Consider the following 26162-nt stretch of genomic DNA (forward strand, 5'->3'; position numbering starts at 1 on the left):
CTATAATACTTTGAAAATCCTTGTTAATTTGTTGGCTGAACTAGTAGTAATCTCGCCAGTCTCCTAACATCAATCTCTTAATAATCTTTAATTCATACATGAAAAATTCACTAAACAACTTGCCTAAAATGTTTCCCATTTGAGTAGTTACATGAACCAAAGTTACCCTTAAGACCATTCCTTCCAGCTATAAAGATTTTTAAGTTTTCTGAGTTAATGTATTATTGTTGAAGTCTCAGATCTAAGGTAATCATGAATTCTGGCTGTATGCTTCAGAGTTATGAACAAAGGTCTAGGCCAGTGGTCGGCAAACTGCGGCTCACAAGGCACATGCGGATCTTTGGCCCCTTGAGTGTGGCTCTTCCACAAAATACCACGTGCGGGCATGTACGTACAGTGCGACTGAAACTTCGTGGCTCATGCACAGAAGTCGGTTTTCGGAAAGGAGACAGACGAAACAAGTATACAAGATGAGTGTGGATGGGAGAGTTGGAAGGGGTCGACCTCAACGAACGTGCCTCAATCAGATTGACGTTTTTAGCAAAGGCCAGCTTAGGAGTACCCTAATTAAGTTAATAACAATGTGCCTACCTATATAGTTTAAGTTTAAAAAATTTGGTTCTCAAAAGAAATTTCAATCGTTGTACTGTTGATATTTGGCTCTGTTGACTAATGAGTTTGCCGACCACTGGTCTAGGCAGTTCATGAGAGTATTGTCTACAAACTCCTAAATGGACACATCTTACCTAAAATGCTAGAAAAGCCAACAGTATTGTGAAAGGGTCAAGGGACAGACTCTGACAGACTGCTAACGGTATTCCTGCAAATATTCAACAGTCATTGATACTCTAAAAGCATAAAATACACGCTCATCAGTAAAAAATTAATGGAAAAGGGAATATATATACACACAAAGCCCCCAAAACCTATAACTTTATTTTACTATTATAATAATTAGCACTACTGTTTCCAAATGGATTTTCAAATGTTTGTTAATTAAATCTAGCAATATTTCTTTCAAATTAATTGATTAGCCCCAAAGTGCCTTCTAGGAACATTCAGACACCATCAATTGTGTTTTTTGCTTAAAACCATGACTACCATAATCCTAGGTTTCCTGATTTCTACACCAATTTCAATAATCACGTCAAGTCTACAATTGTTCAGTTTTTTTCTTAAGAAACAAACAACTAAAACCACTTCCTTTTTAAGCTGCTAAAAAAAAATATTTTGTCAAGACAATATGTAAATCCTTTTTGTGACCCTGGTGCATGTACTTAACCACTGTGTACATAAGTTTCCTCATCTATAAAAGAAGATAATAAAACCTGACTCTACCTACCACAAGAATCAACAGAGACTTTATGGAAAGAACACAACTTAAAGTGTCATAAAACTATTATTGTACTCTTAATAAGCATAGTATCTTATCATTTCACTTTCCGTTTTAATCTACTTTTTTTCCCTTACAGGATGACAGCTGGTATTTTATGTGAAATATAAACTGTGAAACAGCGTAAGAGAATACGAACTACTCGGACTCCTCTAAATTAACAGCATTAGAAATTTACCTATAAATCTAGCATAACAAAACAATGATAAATTTCACGTTTAATGTTAACTGCAACTCACACTTGATCTACATGTTCTCACTGCAGTGCATAAAGCAACAGAGCTATTATGCAGTCTCCCAGGAGTCATGAGTTAATAATGAGGAAAACGTTATTAAACACAAATAGGTGAAATAATACACTTCCAATGAGCAGCAGCCACAAACACTGATTTGGTTCATGTAATGAGAATCGGCAACTCCCCAGAGGCATAGGTTTACGGTAAATCTAGAAGATTTCAGTAATAAAATAGGGGAGTAATAAAATACGGAGCACATTAACCCAGAGCAACCCGGGGTAAGTGAGTTAATACACATTCTGGAAATTGTAGCCATTAAACAAGAAAGACAACAACAACAACAAAAAGAACCAAGAACTGGGCGTCTACTCCTAAACACATGGTTAAAAATAAACAAACAAATAAATCGACTTGCAACAAGGCAATTAGTGCACATGAGACCTCCCCGCTATCATTTTTACAAGTCAAGCCTCTGTGTCCAGCCCCACAGTCTGCGCCTGAGGAACACGGGACGCCAGCGAGCGCGCCCGCCAGGTGGTCTCTCTTTGTTGTTGTCGATGACACAGCTTTCCGCCCGACAGTCGGCACCGAACTGCCCGCCCAGCTGCCGGCCTTAGGGCCTGGCCGTACCCACCGACACCGGGAACTGCGCTCGGGCCTTACGGCATCCGAAGCGGGTCCCCCGGGACACAGAGCCCTAAGGGGGCGCCCGGGAGAGGACGGAGGGCTGTGGCGCCGGCCCCCGGGAGGCGGGCGAGAGGCTGGGCGGGGAGCTACCGGGGCTGGGCCGCTCACGCGCCTCCTCGCCTGGGGCGGAGAGGGGTCGACGGGCTCAGCGCTCGGGGGCGAGGCTGGGACGGGGCCTCCCGCCAGGGCGGTGGGGGCCAAGCCCGCCGTGCCCCGAACGGGCGGGGTGGCGCTGAACGCCGAGGGACGGGCAGCCCCGGCGCAGAGGCCGTGAGGGCCCGGGGTGGGAGGTAGGCCCGAGAGGTGTCCGGCCCTATTTCGGGCCCCCGCCCCCTTCACCTGCCACGAACACCACGAAGACCGCGCCGCTCCTCTTGGCCGACGCGATGGCGGCCGGAATGGCGCCCTGGAACCACAGCATCTCTCCACTCTGGCCTGGCCTCCGTGCTCTCTGGAAGTGCTGTCTTCGCGGACAGGAGCTGGCCCCGCCCTCCCCTTCGCCGGACCCCGCGGCCCCGGCAGCCCCAGCTGGCCCGCCCCCCGCCTCCGGCTCCGCAGGGACGCGCACACTCAGCGGTCCTCTGGGACGCGCGCCAACGCGCGGGCGGGGAGCGCGTGGCGTCACGTGATGCCACACGTCGCTGTTGGCATGGAGTCCCATTGCCCCGTCTGGTTGGCTAGCTGGCGCGTGCGCGCGCCCGCTGGGCCTGAGGCCCGGCAGTCCCGGAAGTGGAAGGAGCCCGCGGAAAGGATGACTAAACTGCTACAGTTGTAGGCGGCGCCTTCATGAGGCATGATGGGAATTGTAGTTTTCCTAGGCTTGTTCTCCTTCCGCGATTTCCCGGCACGGCTATGGGGGCAGCAGTGAGAGCCGCTTAATCTTTAAAGGGGAGGAGCGGAAGGGGCATCACTGATGCTTTGCCCTTGTCCTTTGAGAACTTAAATGTGGAGGAAATAGTCCCCACTCCGAACGGAATCCTGCTTAGTAGGGGACGATGTCATTATCTGTTGCTATTAGTGGCCTTTGTGGGATGGGGTTGGGTGTCTCCTCAGTATGGAGCTAAATTGGCTTTGTAGGGGCTCAGTGAGAAGCTTTGATTTCTGAACTTAACCATCCCAACCTTAAAGAAAAGACAGGATAAAAAACCACCACAGCCGAAACCGGTTTGGCTCAGTGGATGGAGAGTCGGCCTGCGAACTGGGAGATGTGCAGAAGGCGGCTGATCAATGTTTCTCTCTCATCGATGTTTCTAACTCTATCTCCCTTCCTCTCTGTAAAAAATCAATAAAATATATTTTTAAAAAAACACACAAAAAAATACCACAGTCACCTTCTGTCATACGATACAGCCCGTGTACCTCGAATGGAAGCTGGAGCAATTTCCTAGTCAATGACTAGAGCAGTGATGGTGAACCTATGACACACGAACTCATTTTTTTGGTTGATTTTTCTTTGTTAAATGGCATTTAAATATATAAAATAAATATCAAAAATATAAGTCTTTGTTTTACTATGGTTGCAAATATCAAAAAATTTCTATATGTGACACGACACCAGAGTTAAGTTAGGGTTTTTCAAAATGCTGACACGCCAAGCTCAAAAGGTTCGCCATCACTGGACTAGAGCGTTACACAACCGAAAAACAACTAGCTATACTTTCTATGGCTGCTTTTTAAATAATGATTTATTTTCCAACTACTTTCCATGGTAATATGAAAGAGAAGAATAGATAATGATTTTGTTTACAATTTTATGTAAGAATGTTTTATAATCAAGGTATGGCACTTTAGCCCTAGCTGGCTGCTCAGTGGTTAGAGCGTGGGCCCATGGACTGAAAGGTTTGATTCCTGTCAAGAGCACGTACCTTAGTTGGGGCAACCAATCGATGTGTCTCTCTCATCTCTCTCTCATCTCTCTCTTCTGCCCCCCTTCCACTCTCTCTAAAAATCAATGGAAAAATATCCTTCCTTGGGTGAGGATTAAAAATAAATAAATAAATAAATAAATAAATAAATAATCAACTGCAATCCAACCTGCCTTTAAAAAAAAAAAGATATGGCGCCCTAGCTGGTTTGGCTCAGTGGATAGAGCATTGGCCTGCAGACTAAAGGGTCCCGGGTTCAATTCCAATTCCGGTCAAGGAAACATGCCCAGGTTGTGGGCTCAGTCCCCAGTAGGCAGCATGCAGGAGGCGGCCGATCAATGATTCTCTCTCATCACTGATGTTCTATCTCTCTCCCTCCCCCTTCCTCTCTGAAATCAATAAAAATAAAAATATATTTTTTAAAAAGATATGGCATTTTGTGGTTGGTGCCATTAAAATGAAAACTGTTCCATATTTAATAATTTCATGAAATTGGCATGGTCTCTAATAACTACTAGCTAAATTCTTGTATGGTTTATTTAAAGTTGCATATGCTATCACATTATACATTCTACATCAATTAAATATCTTCTCTAGCAGTACAGCCATTTGATAATCTTTGCAAGATTAAGGAGGTGCTACATCTGAAACGTTCCCTTTCCTGTAAACAAATAGCCTAAAAACAGCTAACAGACTGCATTTCAATTTTTATTTACTTTTTCCAATCAGGTCTTTCACATAGAATTATTATAAACTGATTATAGACAGCTGCTGCCTGTACAGGACACCTTTCCTCAGGAAGAATTAAAGTTAGTCTTCAACATCAACTTTTTAAGTGGATTTCTTAAAATTCGATCAACCTATATATTCTTTCAGTAGAGCAATTATTTTAATTATTCCTAATGTTTTAATTATTCCTTAACTGTTTTTAAGAATCATAGCCTTTCATTCATTCATCAAATGTTTATTGCTCTCCTACTATGAGGCAGGCATTGTACTTGGCACTGATAATAAAATGAGGCAATCAAAGGCCCTGCTTTTGTGACTTCAGACTGTTCTAAAGAGGAAGCAGACATGGAACAAGTGATTGTGAATGATGATGACAGCCACAAGAGGGGTCATTTTGAGTGCTTCAGAGGCGCGATAATGCGACCAAACATGGAGAGTGGGGGTGGGAAAGGCCTTCTGAGAAAATGACATGCCAGGAGAAATGTAGGTAGGCGAAGGAGAAGACTGTTCCGGGTGGAAGAAACAACAATGTAAAGCAGTGATGGCGAGCCTTTTGAGCTCGGCGTGTCAGCATTTTGAAAAACCCTAACTTAACTCTGGTGCCGTGTCACATATAGAAATTTTTTGATATTTGCAACCATAGTAAAACAAAGACTTATATTTTTGATATTTTTTTATATATTTAAATGCCATTTAACAAAGAAAAATCAACCAAAAAAATGAGTTCGCGTGTCACCTCTGACACGCGTGTCATAGGTTTGCCGTCACTGATGTAAAGGCTGTGGAGCAAGTGAGAACAGTACACTGAAAAATGGGGAAAAGCCCAGTGCAGCTAGAACATAGGAAGAGGAGCGTAGTGTAAACGAGGCTGGAAAGATAAGCAAGGATTAGATCATACAGGGCCTTGGAAGTCATGGTAAGAGTTGCAGACAGTTTTCTCAAATCTGTAGAAAGCCATTGAGCTTTAAACACAATGGAGGCATTACATATCAGACTTGTGTCTTCAATATGCAGCTGTGCTGTAATTTAAATGGATTGGAGTGGAAGTGGAATGGGTGAATGTGAAGAGGGCGGTTAAGAGACTAATGTCTATGTATAAGGGAAGTGGAGAAGTGGGTACTTTTGATATTTTGGAAGCAGACTGAACAGGTTTTGTTGATTGATTAGGCATGGAATTTGAGGAAAGAGTAGTCCGGAAGGCCTAGCTTGTTTTGCTCAGTGGATAGAGTGTCGGCCTGTGGACTGAAGAGTCCTGGGTTCAATTCTGATCAAGGGCACATGCCTGGATTGCAGGCTCGATCCCCAGTAGAGGGCATGCAGGAGGCAACCAATCAATGATTCTCTCTCATCATTGATGTTTCTATCTCTCTCTCTCTCCCTTCCTCTCTAAAATCGATAAAAATATATATTTTTAAAAAGAGTAGTCAGGAAGACATATTGGGTTTCTGTCTTGAGAAACTGTATAGAAGTGGCAGTGAGGTAGGGAACATTAAAGAAAGGGCAAGTTGGTGGGGAGGAGTTCATGAAGATGTGAGTTCAATATTAGACATGTGTTTACAGTGCTGGAGAGATATTAAAGTGGAGATGTTAAATTAACTAGGTAGCCTGGCTGGTGTGGCTCAGTGGTTGAGCATTGACCCATGAACTCAGAGGTCACCAGTTAGATTCTGGGTCAGGGCACATGCCCAAGTTGCAGGCTCAGATCTCCAGTGGAGGGGGGCGGTGCAGGAGGCAGCCAATCGATGCTGTTTCTCATCCATGTTTCTATCTATCCCTTTCCCTTCCTCTTTCTCTAAAAATCAATGAAAACATACTTTTAAAAATATGCAGAGCGATAATAGATTTGGAGCTCAGAAAACATTTCTTACCTAGAGAGAAGAATTTGCGATTTGTCTCCATGTATAGGATAACTGAGGCTCTGGAGGATGCTAACACAGAGTATGCAGTGAGATAAGAGTATATGATTGAGGTCTTAAGACCTCCAACATCTACAGGGTTGTATAGAATAATATAAACCAGAAAAAAGAGACTCAGGAAAGGTGGGGGGGCGGGGGGGGCGTGTATGTGGAGGAAAATGGGAGAGTGTGATACCAAAGAAGCCAAGAGTAGAGAAGTTTGATAAGAAAGGATGAGAAGTAGCTATGCTGGCCGGGGTGTCTTGATTGGGCATCACCCTGTGCACCCAGAGGTTGTGGGTTTCTTTTCAGTTCCCAGTCAGGGTTGCATGCTGATCGATGTTTTGTTCTCACATCAATGTTTCTCTCTCCCTCTCCCTTCCTCTCTCTCTAAAAATCAAATTTGAAAAATCTTAAATGCCCATTGTTTTTAGTAGCATAGAGGTGATTAACACCTTAGCAAGAGGGGTTTTGGTGGGCTCTTCTGTGTGGAACCCGAATGGCAATGGGTTGAAGGATGAGGGGAGATGGGGTAGGGACGGCAGTAAGTGTAAAGGGAAGGAGGAAGAAAGGGCATTTGCTGGACAGGGATTTGGTCTGGGAAAGACAGCCTTTATAAAGATTGGAGAGACGTGCACACAATTAAGTGCTAGTCTTGGAGAGTGAATACTCAACCGGGAGGGAGGCTTCTATGAAGACGGGAGGGAAAATGAGATATATGGCATATGTGCTAATAGCCCACCCAACAATCTTTTTTTTTTTTTTTTTTTACTGCACCCCCCCCCCATTATTTCTTACTGGCAGAGAAGGAGAACGTCTAGATTCATGTTTTATTTTGTTTTTAGCCCACCCTTGCAGCCAGCAGTACCTCTGGAAAGTAGGGGTTGACACCTCTAGGATAAGATTTCCAAGTAAAGAGAGTCACATGGAAGAAAGCATAAACCTTCTCTCCTGGATGTGGTCATGGGCATATGATGCCTGGTACTGCTGCTGCTATCTGTGGCCACAGGAACGACATCGCCAGCACTCTGAGGATGACAGAATAGGATGTGGGAAGCGTGCTGTCTATGATGACACAAGTCCTGTCTTGTGAGATAATAACTGTCCTCACTGGGTAGGCTGCTGTAAGCACCACCATCCTAACAGGCTGGACTGGGACCGGAGCACAGGCAGACAGAAGAGACACCCTTTCCAACTTAACAGGAAGAAGATGTGAAGGGGAGAGGGAGAGAGGAGAGAGAGAGAGAAACATTGATTTGTCCCCTGACTAGGGATCGAACCCACAACCCTGGGGTATCAGTTGGATGCTCTAACCAACTGAGCTACCTGGCCAAGGCTCTTTTGTGTATTTTCAATCCTTTTAATTTCAATGTAGTAGATATGTGGTGCCCCACCCAGAGCCCTGCTTCGGAACCATGGCACTCATCCCCCAGCTGCTGGAGTGCTGGTGGCTAAAGGCTCAAAGCCACATGCTTCTCCGAGAGTTGCGCTCAGCTCAGCCGAGGGCACAAAGGCCTGGGTCCCCTGCCTCGTTTTGGCCTCCTATCTCCAGCCCTCCGCCTCGGGTCATCCTAGGCCTCCGTTACAACTGCATTTTACTAATGTTGTTAGCCACGCAGTTCACTCCCTAATAAACTTCTGCAGCAGATCTTCTCTGCCCGTTTCTGTGAACCCAGATGAGACAGAACCCTAATCACTCGAAAGATTCATACAACTTTCTTAACTACTCTTTCTGCCTTCTCTCCAGTCCATCCCACAAAATGATGTCATATCCATCTTTCCCCAAAACTATTTTTAGTGTCTTAATTCCTGTTTAAAAAACTTTACTAGCTCTGTAATGCCTTCAAAAATAAAGTCAAAATTCGGTAGCCCAGACTGCTGACACAGCTGATTCTCATAGCCACTTGGCCTGGAGGTCAAACCCTCCCTGGAATTAGCTACAACAATCAAGATTTAACTATAAGACTTCGAACAAAGACCACTAGGGGGTGCACCAAGGAAGCATAACAAAATGCGGAGACAAAGAAACAGGACAAAATTGTCAATGGAAGATATAGAGTTCAGAACCACACTTTTAAGGTCTCTCAAGAACTGTTTAGAAGCCGCCGATAAACTTAATGAGATCTACAAGAAAACTAATAAGACCCTCGATCTTATATTGGGGAACCAACTAGAAATTAAGCATACACGGACTGAAATAACGAATATTATACAGACTCCCGACAGCAGACCAGAGGAGCGCAAGAATCAAGTCAATGATTTGAAATGCGAGGAAGCAAAAAACACCCAACCGGAAAAGCAAAATGAAAAAAGAATCCAAAAATGCGAGGATAGTGTAAGGAGCCTCTGGGACAGCTTCAAGCGTACCAACATCAGAATTATAGGGGTGCCAGAAGATGAGAGAGAGCAAGATATTGAAAACCTATTTGAAGAAATAATGACAGAAAACTTCCCCCACCTGGTGAAAGAAATGGACTTACAGGTCCAAGAAGCGCAGAGAACCCCAAACAAAAGGAATCCAAAGAGGACCACACCAAGACACATCATAATTAAAATGCCAAGAGCAAAAGATAAAGAGAGAATCTTAAAAACAGCAAGAGAAAGAAACTCAGTTACCTACAAGGGGATACCCATACGACTGTCAGCTGATTTCTCAACAGAAACTTTGCAGGCCAGAAGGGAGTGGCAAGAAATATTCAAAGTGATGAATACCAAGAACCTACAACCAAGATTACTTTATCCAGCAAAGCTATCATTCAGAATTGAAGGTCAGATAAAGAGCTTCACAGATAAGGAAAAGCTAAAGGAGTTCATCACCACCAAACCAGGATTATATGAAATGCTGAAAGGTATCCTTTAAGAAGAGGAAGAGGAAGATAAAGGTAAAGATACAAATTATGAACAACAAATATGCATCTATCAACAAGTGAATCTAAGAATCAAGTGAATAAATAATCTGATGAACAGAATGAACTGTTGAGTATAATAGAATCAGGGACATAGAAAGGGAATGGACTGACTATTCTTGGGGGGGAAAGGGGTGTGGGAGATGCGGGAAGAGACTGGACAAAAATCGTGCACCTATGGATGAGGACAGTGGGTGGGGAGTGAGGGCGGAGGGTGGGGCGGGAACTGGGAGGAGGGGAGTTATGGGGGGAAAAAAAAGAGGAACAAATGTAATAATCTGAACAATAAAGATTTAATTAAAAAAAAAAAAAAAGAAAAAGAAAATTCGGTAGCCCAACATTCAAGATCCTCTACAATTGGGCTCAAATGTGTTGTAGGCAGTAAGATAGATATAAGCAGACAAGGATGATGGGCCAGGCACAGAAGGTTAGCAAGGTAGGAAAGCCCCAGTAGGGTGGGACCTCACCCCCAGGGTGAATGCCCCCCGCCCCCCAGCATTTCGCTGGGTTCAGACCAGGACCCACTGACCTTTCCTCTCTGGAGTAACATCTAGGCTTCAAGCTGTATGTCAACTCCAGGCCCAAATAAGCAACAAAACTAGGCTCAGGACCAGCTGCATTGAGTAATGACCCCCTGCTTTGGTGCCAGCCCATCAGCCAGTGGAGACCACAACCATGAAAGGACACACCTGGAAAACTGCTGAATATTTCCCTGGGCCTCCCCTAAAAGCTCCACCCTAAAAACCCTTAGGACAGAGGACCCAGCGTGCTCTCCCTCCTGGGAGCATGCCATTCCCTTTCCAAGCCCCTCTCCCCACCCTCAGGCAGGTTACCATTAGCTTCCTCACTCCCAAGCTCCAAGGGCCCTTGCTTCACCTCTATAACTTGTTTCCTAAGCCCATGTCTTCTAGGAATTACTTTTTCCACCTCTTTGATTTACCCAATAAATGTCCTCTTACAGTTTGGGTCTTGGCTCTGAATTCTTTCCTAACCAGAACCCAAGTACCGAGGTTGCTGAACCCAGGTTTGGTCTGACCCCATGGGTCTAACACCCAGTGCCATTCCAGCCGCCTACAACAAACCTACTTTTCGTTTCTTCTACTTCCCCACCTGAGCTCTCCAAGCTTAATTTACTCACTTTCGCGCCATAGTCAGAAAAGTGACTCGCACTCCGGTTTGCCACAGCCTCTCCCACTTTTAAGTTCCTCTCCTTTATTTACGCTCCGGCAGTATCAAGTATTTGAGTTTGCCAACCCTGTTGTACGCATTTAGTTGCCATCAGACCGACGTCAGTATACAAACAGCATTGGCTGGCGTTTCACCAGTCTGCTCGGTCCCCGCTCTCACCCGAGGACCTGGAGGACAGGTGGTCAGGTAGTGTGGGCCTCTGAGGAAGTGCAGTTTCTCACGGTTATTGTAGCCTGTGAGCACTTTATTATTTTTTAAATATTTTTTATTTTTCCATTGATTTTTAGAGAGAGTGGAGAGGAGAGACACAGAGAGAGAAACATAGATTGGTTGTCTCAAGCCTGCAACCGAGGTACATGCGCTTGACCGGAATGGAACTTGGGACCCTTCAGTCCGTGGGCTGACGTTCTATCCACTGAGCCAAACTGGCTGGGGCCGAACACTTTATTTTATACAGTTATTTAAATTTCTGGGTTTCTGTCTTTTTTCCTCTAAAAGGTGAAAAGCAGCACCTCTATGTAGTCTTCTCTCTATTCCCCACAATGCACTGTTTCCTTTGCAAATTGAATGACTTAGTGTCTTGACAAAGGGTCTTAGGGCATTTCAATTTGCACAGGTAAAACCCCTCACAACCCACATTCTTAACTCTGGCCCTCAAATAGATTGCAATGTTCCTAAGAAAATGAACACTCACCAAGCCTTCACCACTGCTTAAAAGAGAAAGAAAAGGGCATTTCTTACTGAAGCTGGATTGGTAATATCACCTTGAAATCAAGCACACCATGGTTTAAAAAAAAAAAACCCAAACCATTTTTTCGTTCTGTAAATATTTGCACCTGTTTACCACTAGAGGGAGTGGTATGACTTAAACTATTGCAAATACATATATATATACACACACATATATACCTGTAAAGAAAAAATAGTATTCTCTGCTCTTGTTTCTCTCTTGAGTGAAAAGTGTGAAAAAGTAAATTGATGACACAAAGTATAAACACTAACCTACCGACCAGTAAGAGAACAGGTTAGATACTGTACTAGTATAAGACTCATGGATACATTTAAAACTTAAAAAAGAGAGAAGGGACACTTGAATATGTTGTAAGCTTCACTCGCAACAATTGAATCAGTAAAGACAGGATGGTATTCCTCTCCTATAGACCCAGGTGCATAAGACAAATAAATGCAAGGCAGTAAGTAGCTGAGAGCTAAGCCCATGGACTCTTAGGGTCAGCCTGATTCATGTATGCAGCCAAAACTAGGTCTGTGACTGTGGGTACATTTCCTCTGACAGTTCAATTGCCCCACTCCTAAATTGGCATAATAATAGAACTTACCTTTTAGGGTTATTATAGTGATTAAATAGGGATCTTTATAAGTGCTTGGGCACATAGTACAGATGACCCTTCAACAATTCTGAGTCAGAGGCACCAGTCCCTCCCACCTCCCCATCCCTCACTTTCCTGTGCAGTAAAAAATCCGCATATAGCCCTGACTGGTTTGGCTCAGCGGATAGAGCGTCAGCCTGCGGACTGAAAGGTCCCAGGTTCGATTCCAGTCAAGGGCATGTACCTTGGTTGCGGGCACATCCCCAGTAGGGGGTGTGCAGGAGGCAGCTGATCGATGTTTCTAACTCTCTATCCCTCTCCCTTCCTCTCTGTAAAAAATCAATAAAATATATATTTTTTAAAAATCCGCATATAATTTATTTTTATTTTTAGCAAAAGTAAAGTTTTACTACAGAAAAGCTCCCTGCTGAAGGAGGGAGGGGACCCAAGCCCGTTGCCCCACATATAACTTTTGACTCCCCCAAAACTTTACTGCAGGTGAAAGGAATTTTTAGGGGTGAAATAGGCAGGTTTAGGAATTTTAAGAATTAAGGGGTCCATGGAAAAAGCACAGGGCTACAGAGCTACAAAGAGTACATTTCCATAAAATAAGGGAGCTGGGAGTAAGAGAAGGTACATTTCCATAAGACAAGGAAGCTGGGAGTGGCAGAATAAAGGGAAGGGAGCCCTTCAGTCAGAGAGGGAGGAAAAAAGACCAGAGGGCCGAAACTGGTTTGGCTCGGTGGATAGAGCGCTGAAGGGTCCCAGGTTCGATTCCGGTCAAGGGCATGTACCTGGGTTTCGGGCACATCCCCAATGGGAGATGTGCAGGAGGCAGCTGATCGATGTTTCTAACTCTCTATCGATCGCCCTTCCTCTCTGTAAAAAATCAATAAAATATATTAAAAAAAAAAAAAAAAAAGACCAGAGGGAATAGGGAAACAATTAGGGAAAAGACGGAAGGTTTGAGCTCAGGAGTTGCTATAGTGACCAAATCAAAGGGGGATAGTGGCCAATCAGAGGGGATATCGGGGCACAAAATACTGCAGTCTTTATAAGCCGTGGAAAAAAGAGATTCAGTGGGACTCTTCCCCCTCCCCAAGCGGGAGTCTGTGCTTGTTTCTCAGCAAATTTCCACCTTTTGCTATACCACCTTTCGTCTGTGGTTTCATTCTTTGACTCCACTAGACAAAGAGCCCGGGAAGCCGTCCTGCCCAGGGGAACACCGCGGGTTCCAGTCCAATTTTCCCACATCACAGGCATCCCTCGGAATCCATGGGCCTTGGACACCCCCATGGACACCCAAACCTACAGGTGCTCAAGTCCCTTAACAGAAAGTGGCATAGAACAATGCATACAGTCCGAGAATGAAGATGTTTCTCTCTCTCTCCCTTTCCCTTCTTTTCTAAAATCAATTAAAGAACATATATTTTTTAAATACTGTCTTTGATCTGCCGTTGGCTAATCCCTGGATGTACATAGAGAGGACCAACTGAATATTTATTGAAAAAATCTGCATATAAATGGACCTGTGCAATTCAAGCTCCAGTTGAGTCAATTGTAATTATTAACTGCTTTATAAATGTTTGCTATTATTTCTGCCTGCCTACTAAAATTATTATACACACACACACACACACACACACACACACACACATATATGCCTTTCAGAATTCAAAGCATTTAGCTCAGCCAGATCATTTCTTCATTTAATCACTGGACAAATATTTATTGAAACAGGCCTAAGGCACTGGTGGGAGCTCAGGATGTGTTAGTAAACAAAAGCAATAGGCATTTTTCCTGCTCTAAAGATGGATAATAAACATTAACAACTAATTGGCCAATTACTCATGTAATTACCATCATGATTAATGCTTTGAGGAAAAGGTACAAGATGTTAGTAGTTATTGTGGCGGAATGACTTCGTCTGGAGGACTGAGTAGGGAGCTCTGGAGGAAAAGCAGGCCACCTGAGGCAGTAACATGAGGTGAAATCTGAAGGGTGAGGATAAATTAACCAGAAGTTGAAGGGTAGGGCGGGAAGAATAAACTTCCAGGCAGAGGTAAGTTACATGCAGGAAAAAATGGCCCTTAAATTTGAGTGGCAAGAAAGGTTTATTTCTCACTCACTTCACAGTCTCATGCCAGGCTGAGGAGGAAGGGCTGCTGGTGCAAGGGGCTCGGCTCCACACAGTCACTCAGGAACTCTAGAATCTTCCCACCCAGTGGCTCTTCCTTGTTGTGACACCCCGCAGTTCTCCATTAGATCCTCTCTGCATGCAGCCTACAGGCCAATTTCAGTATCTACAGATCACCTGAAGATCCTATTAAAAACAGAGATTCTGATTCAAACAGGTCTGGAGTGGGACCTGAGATTCTGTATTTGTATCAAGCTCTCTTGGTGATACTGATAATTACTGGTGTCTAGCCTTCCCCCCGACTCTGATTAGGAAGGGCAGGGGGAATCTCTTAGGTTTTAGGCGCCAGGCACAAAGGGGCATGCATCATTTCTTCTTGCATTTCATTGCCTAAAAATCATCTAGGTGCAGGAGGTGGAAAACCTTGTCTGACATTGGGCAAGGGGAGAGATACACCCACCTGTTTCTGGCAGAAGATTGCCACTGTGTAGAACCTGGAGTCAAGGCAGCACGGCATGCTTGAGGGAGTCCAGTGTGACCAGAAGCTAGGAAAGGAGAGGTGGAGTGCCTGGGTTGTAGGTAGGCAAGGGTCAGAGGATGGGAGACCTGGGAGATACTGTTAAGAAGTTTGGACAGTGGTAACTCATTGAAGGGCCTTAAACATGATTCCATTTGTGTTTTAAGAAGTTCTGACAGAAGAGTGGTGAATGGATGGCAAGGGAAATGTGTGTGTAAAGAAAGCATTCAGAACCTATTGCAGTTGTCCAGATAAGAAATGATGGGGTTTTAGACACCACTGCTCTCCTTTGCTACCAAAGATAGGTAAGGTGACAAGTTGGCCATTCTAGCCCATCTCTCTGCATCTTTTTGAACTTGTACCTGATTTTCACTATTTTTTTAATTAAATCTTTATTGTTCAGATTATTACAGTTGTTCCTCTTTATTCCCCCCATAACTCCCCTCCACCCAGTTCCCACTCCACCCTCTGCCCTTACCCTTCCCACTGTCCTCATACATAGGTGTACGATTTTTGTCCAGTCTCTTCCTGCACCCCCACATCCCTTTCCCCCCAAGAATTATCAGTCCACTCCCTTTCTATGCCCCTGGTTCTATTATATTCACCAGTTTACTCTATTCATCAGATTTTTTATTCATTTGACTTTTAGATTTACTTGTTGATAGATATGCATTTGCTGTTCATAATTTTTATCTTTACCTTTTTCTTCTTCCTCTTCTTAAAGAATACCTTTCAGCATTTCATATAATACTGGTTTGGTGGTGATGAACTCCTTTAGCTTTTTCTTATCTGTGAAGCTCTTTGTCTGACCTTCAATTCTGAATGATAGCTTTGCTGGATAAAGTAATCTTGGTTGTAGGTTCTTGCTATTTATCACTTTGAATATTTCTTGCCACTCCCTTCTGGCCTGCAAAGTTTCTGTTGAGAAATCAGCTGACAGTCGTATGGGTACTCCCTTGTAGGTAACTGACTGTTTTTCTCTTGCTGTTTTTAAGATTCTCTCTTTGTCTTTTGCCCTTGGCATTTTAATTATGATGTGTCTTGGTGTGGTCCTCTTTGGATTCCTTCTGTTTGGGGTTCTCTGTGCATCCTGGACTTGTAAGTCTATTTCTTTCACCAGGTAGGGGAAGTTTTCTGTCATTATTTCTTCAAATAGGTTTTCAATATCTTGCCCTCTCTCTTCTTCTGGCACCCCTATAATTCGGATGTTGGTGCGCTTGAAGTTGTCCCAGAGGCTCCTTACCTATCTTCATATTTTTGGATTCTTTTTGCTTCTGGTTGGGTATTTTTTGCTTCTTCTTATTTCAAATCTTTGACTTGATTCTTGGGATCCTCTTGTCTGCTGTTGGATCTCTGTATATTATTCTTTATTTCAGTCAGTGTATGCTTAATTTCTAGTTCGTCTTTTTCATATCCTCCAGGGTCTCACTAAATTTATCGGTGGTTTCTAGAAAATTCTTGAAAAACCTTATAACTGTGGTTTTGAACTCTATATCCAGTCGTTTGCTTTCCTCCATTTCTGTCATTTGTGACGTGTTTCTTTGTCTCTGCATTTTTTATGCTTCCCTGTGTTGGTAGAGTAGCTTTGTGTGCTAGGTGTCCTATAGGGCCCAGTGGCTCAGCCTCCCCAGTTACCTGAGGTGGACACTCTTGGTGCACCCCTTTGTGGGTTTTGTGCACAGTCTTGTTGTAGTTAAGCCTTGATTGTTGTAGGATCACTGGGAGGAATTGGCCTCCAGGCCAATTGGCTGTGAGAATCAGCTGTGTCTACAGTGGGAGAACTTCTGTGCTGGAGACACCCTTCTGGGGCAAGACTTGCTTCAGTGGGGCTTTGGTGCTCACTGAGTCTGCCCTCTGAGTGTGTCCCTTATGGATCTGAGGAGTTGTAATCTGGATGGTCCCACTCTGACCACTGGGTACACTGGCTCTTGGATCTCTAAGGAGGTGCTAATTTAGCCTCTGCCTGAGGCTACCCAGCAGGAGCTAAGAAGAGATCTGCAGATTCCCGTTCCATGTTTGGGGTTTGGAGGTGCCCAGATGAGGCCCAGCTGTGAAGCAAATGCAAGCTGCTGTGGGGCCTTGGGCCTTCTCTTGGAAGTTCTGTGTCTGTCTGGCCCAGCTGCAGTTTGTTAGGTAATTTTCAGATTACAAAGGGCCAGGGCATTCATATGCAAAAGCCTCTGCCGCAGCTTGGGTGGGGCGGGGTCTCAGGGTATCAACAGGGTGGAGCAAACAGCTATGGCTGATCCTCAGCCCTGCCCTAAGGGGCCCCGCATCTCAGTGTCCCGGTAATCGCTGCAAGCACCTCTGAGGGAAAGCCACCCTCGAGTTCCGAGTTCTGCCCGCTGCCAGACAGTCCAGTTTCTCCCCGTATGAATCTGGGTCCCCAGAGACTCACCCGGAACTGGAACTTAGAGCAGTCAGGGGCTTGTGACTCCTTCCCGATTCAAAAAGACAGCAGTGTCCTCAGTTGCCAGGCCTTGCTGTGTGCGCCTCTGTACCTCTGCACTTTACTTCCGCTCCTCCTCTGAGTCTCAGTGTCCTTTTCTCTTTCCTTCTAGTTGTAGAATTTCCACTCAGCCAGCCTTCCTGTAGTTCTGGATGATGTCTGTTTTGTCTTTTCGTTGTATTTTTGAAGTGGTTGTGGGAGGCAGCAATTTTCGGTGTTTACCTATGCTGCCATCTTGGTTTCTCTCTCTGATTTTCACTATTTTTGTAGTCTTTGTTAATCAACATGTATTCAGAGTACATAAGATTCTATTAGACATCAAAGATATAAAAGACTTTATCTCAGTTTTCCAGGATAGTGCTGTCTGATAGAACTTTCAACAATAAATGATTTTTTTTTTTTTTTTTTAGAGTACACCCTCTATTGCTTGTGGAGAGGATATGACAGCTCCAGCTCCTGGGGCGGCTCCAAAGACTCATCACCCACCAACAGTGAAGGAAGCGTTCTGTACCTGCTCTGTTCCGTATGATCACATTAACCATATGGGGCTACTGAGCATTTGAAATGTGGCTATGCAACCGAGGAACTGGATTTCCATGTTATTTAATTCACAAATTTATTTAAAATTTAAAAAACATTTAAAAATATTTTTATTGATTTCAGAGAGTAAAGGAGAGGGAGAGACAGAAACATCAATGATGAGAGAGAATCATTGATTGGCTGTCTCCTGCATGACCCACACTGGGAATCCAGCCTGCAACCCCGGCATGTGCCCCGATCTGGAATTGAACCATGACCTCCTGGTTCATAGGTTGATGCTCAACCATTGAGCCACACCAGTGGCTAAATTTATTAGAATTAAAATAATTTACTAGTTATATATGGCTAGTATTACCATTTAAATTTATTTTTATTATTCTTTTAATGTTTAAAATCTTTATTGTTGAAAGTAGTACATATGCCCCCTAGCCCCCCATTGACCAGTTCTAGCCCACCCCAGCCCCTGCCCCTGGCCTTCCCTACCCCATTGTCTGTGTCCATGGGTAATGCATATATGCCTACAAAAATTTCTTTTGAGAGAGAGAAACATCAACTTGTTGTTCTGCTTCTTTATGAATGCATTGGTTGCTTCTTGTATGTGCCCTGACTGGAGATAGAATCCACAACCTGGCATATTAGGACGACACTTTAACCAACTGAGCTACTGAGATACAGGGCCTAGTATCTACTACTTTGGATAGCACAGCTTTAGGAGTAGGAGTAAAATGTTTACATGAGAGGATAACCAACAATCTCAATAGTACGTGATCAAAACCAAATATCCCACATAGTATAGTATAAAGTGTGTTTTATGCAATTAAGAAAGGGATACAGAGTTTAGGACATAGTCTTTGGAATTCTAAACTGATCAAATGACTTATTAGCTTGTTATTTAATCTCTCCAAGCTTCATTTAAGTGCAGCTAGTGATACTAACATCAATGGATTATTTTAAGAATGAAATACTGCCCGGCCAGAGTGGCTCAGTTGGTTGAGCATTGTCCTGTGCACTGAAAGGTTGCCAGTTCAATTCCCGGTCAGGGGACATACCTGGGTTGCGGGTTCAATACCCAGTCGGGGCACAGATGGAGGGCAACTGATCGATCTTTCTCTCTCACATCCATATTTCTCTCTCTCTTCGTCTCTCCCTCCCTTCCTTCCTCTAAGCATGTCCTCGGGTGAGGATTTAAAAAAAATGATGTCATGTATGTAGTATAGACATCTGGTGTCCCTGCCTATCCAGTGTTCATTTCTCCACCTGTGATCACAGCATTTAAATATATAAAATAAATATCAAAAATATAAATCTTTGTTTTACTATGGTTGCAAATATCAAAAAATTTCTATATGTGACACGGCACCAGAGTTAAGTTAGGGTTTTTCAAAATGCTGTCATGCCGAGCTCAAAAGGTTCGCCATCACTGTCTAGTATAATAACCTCCTCCTCTCAGGATATCTACAGAAGTCCCAGCTAGCTGTGTTCTTTGTTATTTCTTTGAAAATGGAGATGCCTTAGTGCTCTGTGACTCAGATTGTGGGCTGAGTACCAGCAGCATCAGCCACTTGCTGAATCTTAAGCCTCATCCCAGACCTATTGAATTACAACCTGTACCTTTAACAAGATTGTCGAGGGGATTCGTACGCACATTTTATTCCATTTAGCCTTGCGACCAACCAGCCTATCTCCGAAGACCAGCCCCGCCTTGCTCCAGTCCCTGGAAGAATTGAATCATGCTTCTATCCCAGCTCCCTCCCATCGTTGATGTTATTCAGGAGAGCTCCAGACCAGTCAAATCCCAGGTCTACAAGCGAGGCAGGATCCTCTGACCCTCTGTTTGTCATTAACTAGTGCCGGGGTCCAACCCCAGCAGGTCCAGGGGTCCCCAAAGGTGTGGATGGAGTCGGCGAAGAAGGAATGACACAGAGACAGCGTTCAGGAGTCGGCGAAGAAGGAATGACACAGAGACAGCGTTCAGTTGATCAGCAGCCTAGCCAGGATCCCTAGCCAGGATCTCCAGCCAAGTTCTGGTCTGGATCTCCAGCGAAGTTCTGCTTCAGATCTCCAGCCAGGTTCTGTGTCCATGTTCTCTTGCTAGGTTCTCCAGCCAGGTTCAGTCCAGGTTCTCCAGCCAGGTTCAGTCACCAGGTTCTAGTCAGGTTCTCTTGCCCATTTCTGTAGTCAGGTTCAGTCCAGGATCTTTTGCCATGTTCTCTCCAGCGAAGTTCTTCTGTCTCTAGTTCTGTGTGTTCTGTCTTCTTACATCTGTATTTATACCAGTTGATTCCAATCCTATCAATCTCTATTTCAAAGGTTAGGGCGTTTCTTATCTCCATTCCAGGGAGTAAAGATTATGTAGCTTAAGCATGATTGTTCGTAGTTAAAGTGATTAATTACCCACCTGGCACTTAGTTAAGAGGTTTTATTCCCTCCCTAACTTCAGGGGAAAATCCCTACCTGGGGAAACAACCTTTCTCAGAGACCTTGGTTAAAACACATAGTGCCAAGAAGGTGAGCAAACATATTAAGAACAGTATGCCATATATGCCAGGTCCCTTGAAACAGCAAGCATGGACCGGCTCCCGGCAAACTAGTCAACAAATATTTGTTAAACAGCTTGTTGCAGATGGAGGGAAGAGCACCAGGTGTCTGATGGGTGGGGTCAGACCAAACCTGGGTTCAGCAGCCTCAGTACTTGGGTTCTGGTTAGGAAAGAATTCAGAGCCAAGACCCAAACTGTAAGAGGACATTTATTTGATAGAGTAGAAAAATGTAGAGATAGAGTATTAAATGATAGAGTAGAAAAAGTAATTCCTAGAAGACATGGGCTTAGGAAACAAGTTATAAGGGTAAAGGAAGGGCCCTTGGAGCTTGGGAGTGAGGAAGCTAATGGTAACCTGCCTGGGGGTGGAGAGAGGGGCTCGGAAAGGGAATGGCACGCTCCCAGGAGGGAGAGCACACTGGGTCCTCTGTCCTAAAGGTTTTAAGGAGATTGTAGGGGAGGTCTAAGGAGAAGATCTCCAGTAGAATATTCAGCAGTTTCCAGGTGTGTCCTTTCAGAGTTGTGGTCTCCACTGACTGAGTGGACGGCACCAGAGGAGAGGGTCATTATTCAATGCAGCTGGGTTTGCCTGAGGTCAGCTGTGGTTTCGTTACTTATCTGGGCCTGAGCTGAAATACCACTGAGGCCTAGAGGTAGTCTCCAGGGAGGAAAGGTCAGGGGTCCAAACCGCATAACCCAGTGGTTTTCAACCTTCCTAATGCCGCGACCCTTTAATACAGTTCCTCATGTTGTGGTGACCCCCAACCATAAAATTATTTTCGTTGCTACTTCATAACTGTAATTTTGCTACTGTTATGAATCGTAATGTAAATATCTGATATGCAGGATGTATTTAGGCGACCCCTGTGAAAGGGTCGTTCGACCCCCAAAGGGGTCGCGACCCACAGGTTGAGAACCGTTGGATAACCAGTGATATGCCCGGGGAGGAAAAGCCACCCTACAATTGAGTGTCTATTGTCAGGCACCTGGGGCTTTCCACCCTGGTGCCCTTCTGTACATGACCCATTGTCCTGGCCCTGCTCGTGTTTATCTCACTGCCTACAACAAGCTAATGAGCTTCTTGAGAATACAACCACAAGCAAAATAAGATCCCCGATCTCATGGAATTTACATTCTAGTTGTGGATAGTGATGATATACAAAAAATGGAGATAAAGTGATGTAGAAGATTGTGTCTGGGTAGCTACATTAGACTGGTGGTTAATAAAGCCCTCACTGTTGAAGTGACACTTGTATGAAAGATGAAGGCACTGGTCAGGTTAAGTTCAAAGAAAGAGCATTCCAGGTAGAGCAGCGGTTCTCAACCTTGGCTGCACATTAGAATCACCTGGGAATCTTTTTAAAATCCTGATTTCTGGGCCTCATCCTCCAGAAATTCTTTCTTTGTTATGGGGTGGGGCCACAACATTAGTAACAAAGAAACAATCTCCAGAGGATGAGGCCCAGAAATCAGGATTTTAAAAAGATTCTCAGGTGATTCCAATGTGCAGCCAAGGTTGAGAACCACTGAGATAGAGGAAACAGCAAGCACAGGCGTTCTGTGGCGGTACAAGGTCAGAGATGTGAGCAGGGCTAGACCACTTCGAGCTCTGTAAACCAGTGTAACCGCAGAACCAGCTCCACATGGTCCCATCCTGCTCAACAGGATGACGAGTCTCTTTTCAGAGACAGCAGACCAAACCTGCACCAAGCAAGAGCCCCCAGGGTTATGCCCTGCTGGGGGCTCTAGCCCCTCCCAGCGATTTTCCTGTTATTCTCATTATAGGTTTCACGAATAACAGCCTTCAGTTTCCAGGAAACCGCCTCACCCAGTTTCCAGTGGACCACCTACACCTGGCCCCTCCTGCCCTTGTGCTGACCGGTTACTCTGAGTGACCCTTACAAGAGACATAAATATCCCGCTCCCCTACTCTGCCTCACTGATGCCGTTTTGAACTCAGCCCGTTGTTTTGATCTTGTCGGCCTGGGATCAAAAGACCTTGCAGATAACGGAGAGGAAATCGCCCAAAGTATTGTTACAGTCCAGGACCAGAGAGGTTCAATGGCAGCAGTTACTCTCCAACATCAGAGGACTTGACCTCCTCACAGCTTAGGAAGGTGCCTATTCCTCTTCCTCTCTAGGGGAAGGACCAGTCTGGCATAGTAAGGGAGGGGCCAAGAAACTAGCTGACAGGCCCTCAAAGTCCGACCACAACTTTGAGAACCCTGGGGCACCTGGCCGCAGAATCTTAACTGGAGCTCCTGGTGTCTACCTGTGGTTGGACCCCTCGTAATGCTCTTCCTAGCACTCACCTTTGGTCCCGTGCATCCTAAGAGCCCTTTCCTCCTTCCTCCAAAAAAACTGCATTCAGGCAATTATCCAGAAATCCATAGGGTAAGTGATGCTATTCAAGACCTACACTGGATATCATCCCCTTCCTCAATCATTGACTAATTAGGGATGTCTCTACACCCCACCTAAGCACGAAGAAGTTACAGAAGAACGAGATAGGCCTCCCTCATCAATCCCAGTTTGCAGGAACCCCAGCTTATGAAGAAAAAAGAGAGAAACAGGCAGAGAGAAAGAGACGAGAGAGAGAGAGAGAGAAATGTTTGGCACATTCTTGTGCTCCATTATGCCCACTTGGGGCTTTGGCTCCTCCCAGCAATTTTCCTGTTATTCTCATTATAGGTTTCACAATTAACGGCCTTTAGTGTCCAGTAAACCACCTCACCCAGTTTCCAGTGTACCACTTACACCTGGCTCCCACTTGCATTTGATCTGACCGGTTACTCTGACTGACCTTTAGAAGAGACATAAAATCCTGCTCCCTCACTGATGCCATTTTGGTCTCAGCCCTTCTGCTCATAGATGTAACAATAAATTTATAATTCTTTACCACTTTTGGCCTTGTGCATTCCTCCTTCGGTGACCCTATCAATAACCACCAATCAGTCTCTGTTTCCAAAAGTTTGCTTTTTTTTAAGATTCTACATGAGTGAGATCAATCAGATCATACCATATTTGTCTTTCTTAGACTTAATTTACTTATCAGCATAATGTCCTCAAGGTTCATTCATGTTGTCTTCAATGGCAGAATTTCCTTGTCTTTTTAAAAATATATATTTTTATTGATTATGGAGAGAAAGGGAGAGAGATAGAAACATCAATGATGAGAGAGAATCATCAATTGGCTGCCTCCCACATGCCCCCCACTGGGGATCAAGACCGACACCCGGGCATGTGCCCTTGATCGGAATTGAACCTGGGACCCTTTAGTTCGCAGGCCAATGCTCTGTCCACTGAGCAAAACCAGCCAGGGCTCCTTGTCTTTTTAATGGCTGAATAAGAAAAGGCCTCTTAAAACCTGATGTTGGAGTCCCAGAATGTAATTTCTGATGCATTCTATTGTTATTTTTTTTTTAAAAAAGGTATAGGGCCAATTCACAGCAGAAGAAATAAATTACACTTCTGTTAGGTCTGATCAAATAATTGAATCGATACCCCTCCTCCTGGGAACTGACCTTCAGACAACTTCACATACGACATTTCCTTTCTTGTAGACCACATTCCACTTGCCAAGACCATTACCCTTCCCCTCAGGACTTTCCCAGGATCCGGACACGCCCAGAGAATTCCCTGCTGAAAAAGCCCGCCTAGAGTCCTTTAAAACCTCTGACTCCCCATTCCTGGCTGCTGGTGCCATTTTGGGGCTCAGCCCCTCTGGTACCCAGATGACCTAATAAATTTTTATTCCTTACCACTTTGACCTTGTGTGTTCCTCCCTCAGTGACCCTAACAGTTGCCAGGGGTGGCGGGATAGGGTGGGGAGCAGGGGCGTAGGGAGGTAATGGGTGAAGGTAATCAGAGTACAAACCTCCAGTTATAAGTTCTGAGGATCCAGTGTACAGCATGGTGAGTACAAATAAGCCCAGGCTATGCTGTTAGAGGGAAAAGCCATGTGGACCTGTTAATGGCGAATGGCACTAGAGGTTAGACCTTGGTCCTTGAGTTTGGCTAAGAAAATAATTTAAAGCCAAGGAACTCAAATACAAGCGAAATTTATTTAGAAAGTCACAGAGGTAGCCTGGCCATTGTGGCTCAGTGATTGAGTGTCAACCTATGAACCAAGAAGTCACGGTTCGATTCCCAATCGGGGCACATGCCTGGGTTGTAGGCTTGATCCCCAGTGTGAGGCATGCAGGAGGCAGCTGATCAATGATTCTCTCTCACCATTGATGTTTCTCTCTCTCTCTCTCTCACTCTGAAATCAACAACAAAAAAGGTCACAGATGGGGCATTGGAAACTAAAGAGAAAATAAACAAATGGGACTACATCAAAATAAAAACCTTCTATACAGCAAAAGAAACCATCAACAAAACAATAAGAAAGCCCACTGCATGGGAGAACATATTTGCCAATGTTATCACCAATAGGGTTTAATCTCCAACATTTTTAGGGAACTCATACAACTTAACAAAAGGAAGATAAACAATCCAATCAAAAAATGGGCAAAGGACCTAAATAGACACTTTTCAAAAGAAGACATACAGAAGGCCAAGAGACATATGAAAACATGCTCAAAGTCACTAATCATCCGAGAGATGCAAATCAAAACAACAATGATGTACCATCTCACACCTGTCAGACTGGCTATCATCAACAAATCAACAAACGACAAGTGCTGGAGAGGATGTGGAGAAAAAGGAACACTTGTGCACTGCTGGTGGGAATGCAGACTGGTGCAGCCACTATGGAAGACAGTATGGCGTTTCCTAAAAAAGTTAAAACTGAAACTCCCATTTGACCCAGTGATCCCACTTCTAGGAATATATCCCAAGAAACCAGAAACACCAATCAGAAAGGATATATGCACCCCTATGTTCATAGCAGCACAATTTACTATAGCTAAGATTTGGAAACAGCCTAAATGCCCATCAGCAGATGAATGGATTAGAAAACTGTGGTACATCTACACAATGGAATACTATGCTGCTGTAAAAAAAGAAGGAATTCTTACCATTTGCAACAGCATGGATGGAACAGGAAAGCATTATGCTAAGTGAAATAAGCCAGTCAATGAAAGAAAAATACCACATGATCTCACTCATTTATGGATAATTAAGACCATTATAAGCTGATGAACAAAAATAGATACAGAGGCAGAGCAACATCAGACAGACTGTCAAACTACAGTGGGAAGGCCGGGGATGGTTGTGGGGGCGGGGGGGAGGTAAGAGATCAATCAAAGGACTTGTATGCATGCATATAAGTCTAACCAATGGACACAAGACACTGCGGGGTAGGGGAGGCCAGGGGAAGGTCAAGGGGAGAAAAAAAAAAGGAAACATATGTAATACTCTGTAATACTTTAAGCAATAAAACAAAATTAAAAAAAGGTCACAGGGTAGAAGAAGTGAGCTGTGGAAGAAGTTAGCCTCTTCAGGAAACTTGTTACAGAGGCAAAAGAAGGGCCCATGGACTGTAGGAGAAAGAAAGGCAAAAAAAACCAACAACCAAAAAACAAAAACAAAAACACAAAATAAACAAAAATACATGCCTGGAGGAAGGAGAGGGGAACAGGCAAGTGCATGCTCCAGAGCAAGTGAGCAAGCACTGGATCCTTCATCTTGATATATATATATATATATATATATATATATATATATATATATATATATATATATATATATATATATCAGGGGCAGCCTGCAGACCGGGTAGAAGCCTGCAACCTAGGTAGTGCCCTCGA

At 44.2% G+C, this 26162-nt stretch overlaps 1 protein-coding gene across 1 annotated transcript in view; it reads right to left on the bottom strand.

Moving 5' to 3' along the window:
* UBXN4 (UBX domain protein 4) overlaps nucleotides 1-2815 on the bottom strand; it is a 50773-nt gene extending 47958 nt beyond the window's left edge. The window contains exon 1 of the mRNA XM_036318911.1: nucleotides 2656-2815. Within this exon, the coding sequence (XP_036174804.1) occupies nucleotides 2656-2737 (82 nt within the window). The 5' untranslated portion in view covers nucleotides 2738-2815. The remainder of the gene's footprint in view (nucleotides 1-2655) is intronic.
* Between the last annotated feature and the right edge of the window lie 23347 nt (nucleotides 2816-26162).

Source organism: Myotis myotis, unplaced genomic scaffold (genome assembly GCF_014108235.1).
Source record: "Myotis myotis isolate mMyoMyo1 unplaced genomic scaffold, mMyoMyo1.p scaffold_m19_p_8, whole genome shotgun sequence".
NCBI lineage: Eukaryota > Metazoa > Chordata > Mammalia > Chiroptera > Vespertilionidae > Myotis > Myotis myotis.